Here is a 14,084-nt window from a genome sequence, read left to right on the forward strand (position 1 = left end):
TTTTTCAACACAGGGTTAAGTCAGACAAATGTGATAGGTCATATCAGTTGTTCTGGGAATCAGAAGCAAAGAAATGCTGCGAAATTCCACAACCCATCTCCTACAATTATATAGTTGAATTGTAAACTTTAGCGTTGCTATCTAAAATGTCTTGACATGAATCTACTTAAACTTTTAATTTTCTTGTTTGTGAATTTTCTTAACTTTCTGATTCTGAAAATAAGACAAAATATATCTTTCTGTTGCATATAAATTGAAAAATCGTACTTAAATTATAAACAAAACCGCATCCCTTCAATATTCGGACCCTTGAAATCCCCCTACCCCTCTTACCACTGCTCTAACTTTAGGTGCTGTATCTCATTTGAAAATGTAAATTTACTTTATTGTAAAAAGGTACTGTTACACGCCGTATTCAATGTCATGTAGCTAAAGCTCTTCAGGACGACTCCTTCTAAAAACGTATTTGAGGGTAAGAAATATACAAAATTAACCCAAAAATCTTCTGGCAGCAACACATTGACCTGTAAATGTTCTTCTAAAACCATCTGGACAAGCTAATTCAGGCACTGTTAATGCAGCCCGTACGATAAGGCCTGGACACACAGGCTCCAATGTTGCTTCATCGTAATCAATTTCAAGGCCATCACATGTTGTTTCAGAATTTAGATTTACGCACTCAAATTCAGGATTAGCATTTGCTTTTCCATTAAGCTTACTTACATTGATGAAAACTTCATTGGCCTTGCACTTATTTACTACGCACTCAGCTTCTATTGATGCTTGACTGAAAATATCTTGAATAACTACAGGTTGAAGGTACTCATTTTGACGACATGGCCCCCTTTCATAGGCTTTGTAGCAATTACCGTCATCCCACTTGGTATGGTAAGGTTTGCAATCGCAAATTGTATCACCATATACAGTGTATGTATATTCTTGGCCTTTTGGACACTTTGAAATATTCTTGTCGCGTCTGGCCTGTAAACGGCATTCTTCAGTTCTCTCATTTTGAACAGTACAAGGTCTTTCCTTGCAGGAGCCCAAACCTGAAGTGAATACAAATATTAAGTCAAATTAATAACACAAAAACTATTTGCTATTGAAGGTTTTTTTATAAAGTAAGTAAGGAGTGACTCGGTAAAAACTGCAAGTAAGGTGAGACTTTGCCTAATAGTACCCAAAACTCTGAAAAGAAAAATTCTGAAAACAGTTAACACATAAAAAGAAACGGGTTTTAATTCTGATTTCAAATATATAAAATTCACTAAGCTTAATATATCCCATTAAAATCTACGATACTGAGAAAATTTTACTGATTTTCCAAAAAAGGAAAAATACCTCAAAAACTGCAAGTGATCTTAATGAAAATAGCACTATTAGATTCAGCATATCAGAGAACCCTGTTGGAAACGTTTCAAGCTCCTATCTACAAAAATGTGAAATTCTGTGGGTTTTTTTCAGAAGAAAAAGTTTTTTCCATCACATATACGTTTTTTCCTCACGGATGATCGTAACGAACCAGTGTCTTCAAAGATTAGGAGAAGTTTCATTTGAAAGGGAATTAGAAATTCTAGTGCCTTTTTTAAGTGACCGAAAAGGTTTGTACCACGTGATAGTGACGTTTTCTGCTATTTTATGACACCAAAGTGCTATTTTGCCCCAAAGAGAACGAAATTACTATGTATTGAAAATTTGTCTTTTTGCCCCGATTCCTTAAGAACGACTGCTCGAACTAAGGAGCCATTAGGATAAAATGAGAAATATTTTAAAATACTATAAAACTTTAGCGTAAAGAGCGGGGACTGAGAAGAGGACAGCTCGACTCATATATGGAACAACTTTATTTTTTTTAAGTTTTAATGTTGCTCCTTACTTTCAGTTGAAAAACTTGTTTTTTATTTAATTTTTGACTGTTTTTCAAATGATATCGAGAAATCCACCTCCCCCTCGCACAATTATCATGGTTCCCCTCTGAATAGAACCTTTCATTCATTTCCATTTGTTTATAGCACAATGGAATTTGTTCATATAGCCCTGAGAGAGAGAGAGAGAGAGAGACTTACTTTCAGTTGAAAAACTTGTTTTTTATTTAATTTTTGACTGTTTTTCAAATTATATCGAGAAATCCACCTCCCCCTCCATGGAAAATCCCCCAGGGGCACAATTATCATGGTTCCCCTGTGAATAGAACCTTTCATTCATTTCCATTTGTTTATAGCACAATGGATTTTGTTCATATAGCCCTGAGAGAGAGAGAGAGAGAGAGAGAGAGAGAGAGAGAGAGAGAGAGAGAGAGAGAGAGAGAGAGAGAAGTTTATTATTAAATACAAGACAATGCAAAATACAATTCAAAATTGGATCACAATACGCTTATTCCTCCTCGAAAGGCTCCATGGCCTGGGATACAAGGGGGATAAAAAAATACAAGCAACAACTACAATATAAGAAATATATATAAGGGGAATACAATATAAGTAACAACTAGAAAAAAAAATCAGAGAGCATTCCTGAAGCCTGGGAGTCAAGTGCAGAGAAGACAACCACACACCATGAACAGAACACAGGGCACATCAATTCCTCAGAGAGAGAGAGAGAGAAAAAATGTTATTCTGTTATATTCTTTATTAAAAAATCCTTCTCTGTACTGAAGAAGGTAGTGAATTCCAGACCTGTTGACAAGCAATGAGGGAATTGAAATCTGATCGAATAGTAGGGATAGGTGGAATGTAGATATCATTACAAACAAATACAAAGTAGAAACAATAGGGAAAAAGCTTTTCAAGACAGTGGAAATCAGTTCTGTAAATATTTCGGCCCTATGTCCAAGGGCCGTCTTCAGCACAATACGAGAAAGAGAGAAAATATGTATATATAAATAAACTTACGTTAAATTGTGAGAATTAAAACTAAATAATGTTATTTAAAAACAGCCCTAGCATCCTTACTTCAACGAAGCTCAACCAGGACTGACAAAAAGAATGAAGTGAGAATATAAATTCATTCGAACTAAAGAGAACAAAGCGATTAAATGCAATTTCTCAGAGCCAAGCTTGCTTTTTTAGCAGCCTGTCTCAAAGGCCTTTTCGTAGCCGGTTCAATACTATTATAAATCGGTTTAGTAAAATATTCTGTTAGATCATTTTTAATTAAATTTAAGTATAAAGAATTTAGTGAATATTCCCCTAAGTCCCTAATGTTCGAAGAAATATTATTATTTATTTTGAGATTAATTTCGATTGATTCTCGAACACCTGTTTTATCCCCAAGTCATTATTGATGAGTGAAGATTTTTCAAAAAGTATCGTGTGGGACGGATTGTTAAATATATGCCAACCTAAAACAGAATCAAAGGAGTTGTTGGAACTATTTGAAATTAATGCCTTGTCTATGTCTTTTTTATGCTGTTGTAACCGTTTTTCTAGATTGTGATGGGTTCTGCCGACATAGTAATTTCCACAATCAGAGGGTATTTGATAGACCCCTCTTTGGCGAGTAACTGGGGTCTTATCTTTACCGGAATTTAAGAAATTAATTATTTTAAAATTATTAGTCAAAACTACGTACATATTATTTTTTGTGCAAATATTTTTTTAATTTTGTTGTGATTTTTGGGATATACGGAAGATAGACAATATTTGAGGGCTTATCAGTAGCCTCACATTGTGAAATATCTTCTTCGATTTTACAAGAATGTCTTTTTATTCTACGGTTAATTATTTTATTGACAAAAGGAATGAGGTATCCATTACCAAAAAGAATATCTCTGATAAAGTTTATTTCTGCATTTCTATACGAATCTGAACAAATATTCAGGGCACGATCAATGAGGGAAGTTACAACTGCATTTTTAACTTGTGGGGGGTGATTTGAATTAATGTGAAGATATCTATTGTTTTGTGTTGGCTTTTGATAGATAGTAAAATCCAGTTTATCAGCATTACGAATAATTAACACATCTAAAAACGGTAGTTTCTTTTCAATTTCAACTTCTAGGGTGAATTGCAAATTTCGGTCATAAGTGTTAAGATTATCTAAGAAGCCCCGACGTTCAGCTTCCCCATAATTCCAAAGTGAAATTAAGTCATCCATATAACGACCCCAATAGACGTGATTAAAAAAATAAGAATTTAATGCCCAATTTTCAAGGTTCTCGACATAAATATTTGCCAGTAGCCCGAATAAAGGTGTCCCCATGGGTAACCCTTTTTTCGCCGGTAAAAAGAATCGCGAAATTGAAAATACATAGAAAACTTATTACAAATTTTAACAAGAGTCATTAAAACTTCACAATCAATTCCCGTCGCTGAAGCCTCGATTAAGTGGTAATTTTCTTCTATTTTGTTTTTTTAATAATGCCTCAGAAATAGTCACATCTATATTTGTTTACATGGAAACAATATCAAAACTACTAACTATTGTGTTTTCTGAAATACTTGTGTTGCTACGTTTTTCAACCAAATCTGCCGAATTACGAATATAGGAATTTTGAGAATACAATAAAGGTTTGAAAGCTGTGCAAAGCCATTTCCCAATATTGGCAGCGGGGGCCTTAGTACATGCTACGATAGGTCTTAAGGGAATACCCTGTTTATGTATTTTTGGTAAACCATAGAGTTTAGGACGGAAACTACCACGGAGAAAAAATTTATTGTATAATTGTGAGGTGATTCTACCATTTTGTTTTAGCTACTTTAATTCATTTATAATATTATTAGCAAACTGATCAGTAGGATCATGAGTTATTGTTTTATACGTCATTGCGTCATTTAAATGCGAAAGGATTTTGTTGTCATAGTCTGTCATATTCTATTCATGACAACAATGAATTGCTTTTGTCTCTTCGGAGATTAGATAGTATTTTTATGTCATGCAAATTTTTCGGTGTGGAAGTGGTAGGAGGCTTAAACTTTTTTTGGCTGTTATAAAGGGTATTTATAAGACCAGATCTAACTTCATCAGGGTTAAAAACAGAAGGATAGTGTTTATGCAAAGCGGACTCTAGAGAGGAAACTATATCTGCCACAGAAACCTATTTCGGTAGAAAAGAGAATTTTGGACCTTTTTCCAGTGTTTCGATTTCCTGGGGTTCAATGTTTTAGAAGATTGCACCATGGTTATTTTGAGCACAATTGACACACTTCGATACGTTTTTACACTGGGCCGCTATGTGGCCAGATTCATGGCAGTTGTAGCAACGTTTCGGAAGAAAGACGAATTCTTGAATTCTGAAACTTTCAAAGCCCACTTTCATTGACAATTCTGTGGCAGTATCGAGGGATTCACGACTTGGAAATACAGCTTGAATGCGCGTGATCTTCCACATTGTTCGGCTTTCTCACACCCAGAAACTAGACTTTGAATGGCCTCTGCGTCAATGGGTTCAGGAATTCCTTTAATCAGTCCTATGTACAAAGGGGCTTTTTACTTTGGCATCGGATTCTGAATTTTTATTTTTGATTGCTAGTGCTACTTTTTCCTCCGTAGCTTTGTGAGCTACAGCCATGCGCCAACCGTTTCTTCCAGGCCTTAGTTCAATTTTGGTGGCGTCTAGAGCTTCGTGACATACAGATTCAATAAGTTTCTTTCGTTCCAGTGGTGTTTTCAAGGGTGGAGGGTTTTTATAACGACGGAGTATGATAGCTTTTGCGGAACGTAAAGTTCACTAGAGGGGCTGGCATGGGTAGAAATGTTGAACTCACCTTTGTTGACAGCCGTCAAAACGACGACATATGTCGTTTACTCTAGTAGTTATACAAGCATCATCCATACAAGCCGGGACTTCTGTAGGTTCAAAAATAACGAAGGTAGGCAAGGAACGATTTTCCTTTGCTGACTTGACAAAGAATTCGGCTATATCCAAAACATTTTCTTTCAGAGAGTTGCGAAAAGGGTCCGGTAGACCAAATTTTAACAGCAACATTTCTTTTGCACTTAGAATGTTATCTCTACTGAAGAATTCTACAACACGGCTTACAATCAGCTGGTGTTTTATGCCAGCGAGCAATGACCTCGACACGAAGTTCAATACTGCATTCCAAACGATATTATTTTTATCCATTTTCACAGCTAATCAGGCCTCCGTAAAAAGTCCGAAAATCAGTGCAGGGGCGAGCCAAGCTCGTAAGCTTCTTAATGATATGAAATCAAAAATTTTCTATGGTAACTGAAATAATCCGAGTTTAAACCACTGAATTATTGCAGGTTTAAAATCCCAAAAAATATATTCACTCTGAATCTAGGTCAAGTTGAGCCACAGCAAATATTATGAAATAACAACTGAATTACCTGCGGTCATTAAATTAATTAAAGTTCACAGCACTTCATTAATACAATGGCCGAAATAAAATATGAGAAAACAGGCTAAGATGCGAAAGGAAAAATGAAAACCCACTTAAGGAATGAAGAATGAAACTAAATTGATCAAATGAAACTAAAATTGCGACAAAAGCCATAAGATAAGAAAAAGGAAACAGCAATAAGAAAATAAAATTGGTTTCAAATTACTTTTTCTTTTTTACTTTTTTTACACATTTTAAGGAAAATTAGCTTAGTTTTTCTTAAAATAAATATTTAAGACGAAAATAAGCGCTGCTATTCAAAATTTTGGAGGTACCCCTTGTTTCCATATAAAGGGAACATTGGCTTTTTTCAGGTTAAATTGAATCTACTACTTCATTTTAAAATTTTGCGTTAGAATTTCGAATTCTAATAACCTGAACTTGAATATTTGGCCCCTATTTTACATGTTAAAGAATATGTCATGAAACATGAATGTCCTTTTTATTCTTTATTTAATTACAATTTTAGAAAAATGATTGTAAACAGGTGACAAATTTAGTAGGATCTTAGGAGGATTTTGAGGTTATTTTGTATGATCCTGCTCAAAATTAGTCAAACATAAATTTGATTTTGAAAATGTATCCTCATTTTTGTTTAAAGTTTGGACCCATTTTCGTAAGATCTTTCTTATCTTGAAACTGGGATGAATACATTTTCTCAGACAATTACATAGTATTTAGGTCCATTACTGAAAGATTTATTCAGCTGCCCCCCCCCCCTCCTCTCAAAAAAACAACCTCCGAAGAAAAAGCATTTGGTCTCATACCAATATACGATTTTTCAAACAGTTCGTGGTAACGAACTGTAGTAAGGAGCGACCCGGCTCAATAGTAACCAAAACTCTAAAAAATGGAATTTTGATACCAATAGCTACATCAAAAGAATCGCATTTTAATGCTGGTTTTAAATATATAAGTTTCATCAAGTTTAGTCTTACCCATCAAAAGTTACGAGCCTGAGAAAATTTGCGTTATTTTAGAAAATAGGGGAAAACGCCCCCTAAAAGTCATAGAATCTTAACGAAAATCACACCATCAGATTCAGCGTATCAGAGAACCCTACTGTAGAAGTTTCGAGCTCCTATCTACAAAAATGTGGAATTTTGCATTTTTTGCCAGAAGGCAGATCACGGATGCGTGTTTATTTGTTTTTTGTTTTTTTTTCTTTTTCCCAGGGGTGATCGTATCGACCCAGTTGTCCTAGAATGTTGCAAGAGGGCTCATTCTAACAGAAATGAAAAGTTCTAGTGCCCTTTTTAAGTGACCAAAAAAATTGGAGGGCACCTAGGCCCCCTCCCACGCTAATTATTTTCCCAAAGTCAACAGATCAAAATTCTGAGATAGCCATTTTATTCAGCGTAGTCGATAAACCTTATAACTATGTCTTCGGGGACGACTTACTCCCCCACAGTCCCCGTGGGAGGGGCAACAAGTTACAAACTTTGACCTGTGTTTACATATAGTAATGGTTATTGGGAAGTATACAGGCGTTTTCAGGAGGATTTTCTTGGTTTGGGGGAGGGGTTGAGAAGAGGGGGATATGCTGAGGGAACTTTCCTTCGAGAATTTGTAATGGGAGAAGAAAATTTCCATGAAGGGAGAGCAGGATTTACTGGCATTATTTAAAAAAAAACAATTAAAAAATAAAAGGGAAAAAGCTTTTTCAGCTGGAAGTAAGGAACAGCAATAAAACTTAAAACAAACATAAATTATTACCCATATGGGGGGCTCACCTCCTTCTAATACCTCGCTCTTTACGCTAAAGTATTTTCAGTAATTTCAACTACTTATTCTACGGCTTTTGTGATTCAGGGGGTCATTCTTAATGAATTGGGATAAAATTTAGGCTTTAGTGTAAAGAACGAGGTACTGACGATGGGGTGAATCCCCTCATTTATGTAATAAAAACATGAGAATACAAAAGTTCTTTACGTAGGCTAATTTATAAGTTACGTAAATCTTTTACCAATAAAAAGATTCGTAAAAATTAAAAGTTCTAGTTGCCTTTTTAATTAACCAAAAAATCGGGGGGCAACTAGGCTTCGTCTCCCGCTCTTTTTTTCTCAAAATCATTCGATCAAAATTATGAGAAAGCCATTGAGCCAAAAACAAAAAAAAAAAATATGCAAATTTCGTTTTGATTATTCCTCTGCGGAGAGCCAAAATCAAAACATGCATTGGTTCAAAAACGTTCAGAAATTAAATAAAAAAAAACAAGTTTTTTAACTGAAAGTAAGGAGCGACAGTAAAACTTAAAACGCACAGAAATTGCTTCGTATATAAAAAGAGGCTGCTTCCTCATCAACACCCCGCTCTTTACGCTAAAGTTTTTTACTGTTTTAAAAAGAAGAATTGAGAGAAAGAGTCAAACTTTAGCGTAAAGAGCGAGGCGTTGATGAGGAAGCAGCCTCTTTTTATATACGAAGTAATTTCTGTTCGTTTTAAGTTTTACTGTCGCTCCTTACTTTCAGTTAAAAAAAACTTGTTTTTTTTTTATTTAATTACAAAAAAGAATCCGATGAGTCAAGGAATCAAAAGCTTTACGAATATCTAAAAACAAAGCTGCCGGAATATGACCAGAATCTATTGCCGAATGAATGAAATTCGAGGAAGCTGCGTAATCATGCTCGGAATCCAAACTGGAAATCATGCAAAAAATCTTTTGCATCCAGAGAAAACTAAGAAGCCTCGATAGCAAAGCCTTCTCAAAAATTTTGCTGAAAACAGATAGGAGAGAAATTGGCCTATAATTAGTAGGATCACTCTGAGAGCCACCTTAATACAGCACTATAACCTTAGCTCGCTTGAGAGATTCAGGAAAAATTCCCTTCTCGAAAGACAGATTTAACAAGCTTAGTCAATGGTGACAGAATAGCAGGCAGAATGACACGGATAACCCTTGTAGGAATTTTCTCTGGTCCTGAAGAGGATGATCCTTTAAGAGCATTCACGATACGAGCTACCTCAAATTCAGGAACAGGATTCAAGATCATTGAATTTAAACATGAGGGTCCAAGATATGCTCTGAAATCGCAACAAGAAGTTGTAAAGCTTGCAGAGGAAGCAGTTGCCTTCCCCATATTAGGAAAATAAGAGGTAAGCTCAATTACATGGTATTTAGGTCCATTACTGAAAGGTTTCTTCAGCTGCCCCCCCTCCCCCCAAAAAACAACCTCCGACTTTGTGAAAAGTCTGAAGGGGAGGGAGAGCACTTGGAGATTGGAACTGAAAAATTTCTTTTGGTTCCTAGTTTTGGCCATAGATCGATTCCTCAAGTTTTTATTCACTATTTTCTGAAATTTTGAAAAACCGCTAATCCAAAATTTTACCGATTTTCGTTACTGTTACAACTCGGATAGCTCCACGATTATTCGTCCCACAGCAAAATAACTGCTGCCCGACCAAGCGGATCGAAACAACTTCATTTTGCGTAATTTGTTTGTAGAACTGACTGCTCTACATTATATGTTTTTTGAGTAGTTTGAAAGGTCTGTTTAATGTTTATACTTAACAGTTTATTTGTGTAAGTTGAGTCGTAAACAACTAATTTACTGTAAGACAATTTTCTAAATTAACCAACCTGTACTTTTGTCAAGAACCATCCATAAGTCTCTGCTTCGACAAAATTGAGATTGCAGCACTGGAACGCATGATTTTAGATCTGCGGAAAATATTGTTTGACTTGTGCAAAAATTGAGCGACTGCCTAAAAAACAAACAAGACCCTCTTTTAATTTGGAAATACATATGATACCCTCATGCTCCCATCTTTCAACATGCCTACTTTTAGTATTTTTTAAAAGAAGGCCCATTTCCTTTTTTAGATTTTTGTTTTAGCCTTTTGTTTTTAATATTACAAATACCTTCACTGTCAGAATTGTAGCTTATCAAGGTCTTGAGACTACGTCTTTCTTTTATATTTTAGAAGAGAAGTTGGTAAGTCCATATTTGATTTCTATAACAATGTGTTAGTCCCTTTTGGCAATTCGTGATTTTGGCATATTTAGTAAAAAAAAAAATTAAAAGCCATGGCTAAAGTTTTTTTTCTAAGAAGTATTTTTGGCATGCAATTTTTTGCCAAAAATATGATAAGCTTTAAATTTAAAAGACGGGTGGGGGTGAAAATCAAACAATTTGTGAAAAAGAACTCTAGATAAAGAGTAAATCGTATTGAAAAGAGGAGTATATATATATATATATATATATATATATATATATATATATATATATATATATATATATATATATATATATATATATATATATATATATATATATATATATATATATATATATATATATAACTCACACGCTAATACCTGACTTCAGTTTAATGGTGTAGCTTTCCGCAACTCTTAGAGCATCTAAATAGCCAATAGCCGTAAAATACATGAACGTACACATTATACCGATTCTCAAGTGCATTATACATTTGGTAATTCCTTTTCTTCTCCTAATAATGTATTTACATTATAATGTAAGATTAGGCAAATTTTGCTCAAAAACCTGCTATCTTAATTTGAAGAGGCATCGGGTATTCTTCCAAGCTGCTAACCGTTAGACACTTCAGTTTATAATGATCATACTTATGTTCTCTGAGTTCTAGATAATTATACATTAATACAAATTGTCATTGGTCATTTTAAATTGAATTCATTTTCAATTACAATTTGTAAAAGGATTGTTCAACTTGTGATTTTGGTGACGAAAAGACTTTGTTTCTTTATCTCTTATAGTTGAAATTTTACGAAAATGGAAGAATTGAAATTGGAATTAAAGTACAAGAGTTTTCAAATTCTTGTGTATTTAATACTGATGTTACTTGGCATATCAAAGAGGCTCGGAATGCTGTCTTAGCATATTAGAATACAAAAAAATTGGATATTATATTATATGTTGTATGTTGTTATGCTGCTATGTTATTTATGTTGTTATGTTTTTTGTCTTGTTTTTTCTTTTTTTGTGTGTTTACTCCACAGTTTAATGTACTTTGTGGGTTATAAATAAATTATTATTATTATTATTATAAAGTTCTTTTCTCTCTCTTTTTCTGTTCATTCAGCTTGTTTCGTTTTTACCTACCTCATTTTAGTGAATTTTGTCTAATTAGAGTCCGATGTTAATTTTTTTCAGGTTTCTGATATTCTTGTGCTTTATTTCATAGATTAGGTAATCAAATAATGATCTGTATGGTTTTAGCCAGTGAGTTAAATCAGCCATTTATTCATTCATGATATAACTATCGTCAAACTCAATAATACTGGCAAATTTGAATTTACAATACACCTAAGACAATACCAGTCACGAGCATTACGGGGGCATTATGATACATATGCCTCCTTTTTGGAAGAATGCATCCGTATCGAAACGGAGACGTTTGAAAGATTTGAAAACAAAACAGAAAAAAAACATTGGAAGCAGATATGTGAAAATAAAGGAAATTATAAAAAAACAGGACAAGTTTCGGAGATTCAGGTGGACGCAGACCACGTACTCTCCTGCATAGATTAATAAACAAAGAAGTACATCATAAACGCACTCGGAGAAAATAGGGTCTCCACCTAGAGTTTGAAGTCCTTCACAACCTCAAATCGTAAATTTCAATTTGAAGAAAAGTCGAAAAAGCACAGAAGAGTAAATTTTTTTTGGTGTTAGCACAGAAGGGTGGTTCACCGCTTGCGTTTTTTTTCTTTTTGTATTGCTACATGTTTTCAAGTTTTGTACGAACAGAAGCTAAGTCTCCGTAAAAAATAAAGCACATGAAAACATCATTTTGCCAAGTTTTAATTTCGCCAATACTTGTATAAACCTGTTTATTCTTAATTATACAAGTAAAAACAGGTTAACTAAATATTTTTTTTAATAAAGTTTGTGAATCACGCATTGCAACGCTTTCAGAAAAACCAATAAGAAAAAAAAAAGAATAAAACCATGACTTTAGCATTTTAGTCACGATGCCAATTCTATTAAAATGACAATTAGTTATCCCAAAAACGGGCATTCTTTTTTCACCGTATTTTTTGTAAGAGTGTGCAAGTAAACTAATTATAGAGTGCGCTCAGTTTTGCTTGAAGACGGGCATACATATTAGTCTAAAAATTTGCAGCGCAATATGTTTCGACACATGATGATTATGGATTTTTGCATTTTAAATAGTAGTTTTACATTTTAATTCAGGTTCTTATATACAATTCTTTAACATGCTAACTAATCTTGTAATTATTATGCTTAAAAAAACACACCCCCAAAATTACATAAGCCACAGGAGTTAGAGATATTCGGGGTCGAAGCTTTATCTCGAGATTTCAAACTAGAAGAGCGGATGGACTGTGATAAAATTATTGCTGAAGCTTATGCGTTTGAACAGTTAAAAGACGTAGGCATCTGGTCAATATAGCCCCCCCCCCAATTCGTCTTTTGTCTCTTTCAAGTCATAGTAACCACTAAAAATTGGCTCATCATCTTGGCTTAAATATCTAAAAACAACTAGCATATAGACGTGCATTCTATAAACCACGATTCAGACTGTAAAATGTGTCGCATCAAAAGAGTATCGTTAAAAAAAAGCACTAACCTTGGCATAAAAAATCAAAAACAAAGCAAGTGGTTAACTTGCGTAGCAGTAGCAGTTTAAACTGACCAATTTTAATAAAGCTTTCGAACGACCATAAAAAGGAGCCGTTCAGTGAATATTAGTTTCTTTAGGCTATAAAAAATACAATTTTTTTTATTAATTACAGTAGAGCAGCATTGAAACTTAAAACGGACAGAATCCTTCTGTAGATTAGGGAGTGACGCTCCCTTAATTCCTCCTTCTTTACGCCTAAACTTTGTAGTGCTTCACTGAAAGCATTTATGAGTGAAATAAATTTGTTTAATTGACAATTGCAAATGTTTTATTTACCAATTGCATTGTAAAAGATTCAATTTTACCGTTTAACGTAAATACATATCGCTAGGCTCTTTCATTCCCGAGGCATTGTAAAAAAAACCTTTTTCTCCCACTTTATTTGGCCTTGGGTCTAGACCTACATTCTTAAGACATTTTGGAAAAAAAACAAGCGCAAGGAGTGGGGGACTAAGAAGAGGGAAGCCTCCCTCACATAAGAAATAATTACTGTTAGGTTTTTCTTGTTAGGTTTCCGTGCCACTCTTTATTTTTTTTTTAGAACGAAGTTTTATTTTATTCTCTTTCCGTTTTTAATGCAATAGCGAAGGTTAAATTTAATATGAAGAGGGCTACCGCCCCTCAAACCCCATTCTTCAAATCAAAGTTTAACTTTTTTGTCACAATTTCTCGAGAAAAAAGCTCATTAGCGTATTTGCTTTTTGAAACAAAACAAATTTTTCTAAAACAAATTATCGTCTCCCCAACAAGAGGGGACCTCTTGCCCCTCAGTATCCATTCTTCATCCATGATAAAGACTGTGCAACGAAAAAGTGGAGTTTTCTGCCATTTCATGGCATTTCCACCCAGAGAGGACCAAGTCCCCATCGATTGAAAACTTTGAGATAGCCAACAGATATAGAAGTATCAAAAGGCTATATATTATGCTTCCCAGTTGTATATGATAGTAGCATTCCTTCAATGACTCCTGTGACACACAAATCCCACCATTCCTGTGACACACATATCCCACCTTTCCTATGACAAACGCAGCGTTATCTCTGCTTACAGTGATAAGAACACTTCTTGGAAACATCGCCTACCAGGTGTTATTTCTCGGCAATACTCCTAGTGCAT

General features: G+C 34.4%; 1 protein-coding gene across 1 annotated transcript in view; it reads right to left on the bottom strand.

Annotated features, from left to right (window-relative positions):
• Nucleotides 1-363: 363 nt before the first annotated feature.
• Nucleotides 364-14,084, bottom strand: part of LOC136031956 (uncharacterized) — a 39,233-nt gene continuing 25,512 nt past the window's right edge. Inside the window, exons 2-3 of the mRNA XM_065711968.1 lie at nucleotides 9,922-10,046; nucleotides 364-1,049 (exon numbers count right to left, since the gene is read on the bottom strand). Coding sequence (XP_065568040.1) covers nucleotides 490-1,049; nucleotides 9,922-10,046 — 685 coding nt within the window. The 3' untranslated portion in view covers nucleotides 364-489. The remainder of the gene's footprint in view (nucleotides 1,050-9,921; nucleotides 10,047-14,084) is intronic.

Source organism: Artemia franciscana, chromosome 10 (assembly GCF_032884065.1).
Source record: "Artemia franciscana chromosome 10, ASM3288406v1, whole genome shotgun sequence".
NCBI lineage: Eukaryota > Metazoa > Arthropoda > Branchiopoda > Anostraca > Artemiidae > Artemia > Artemia franciscana.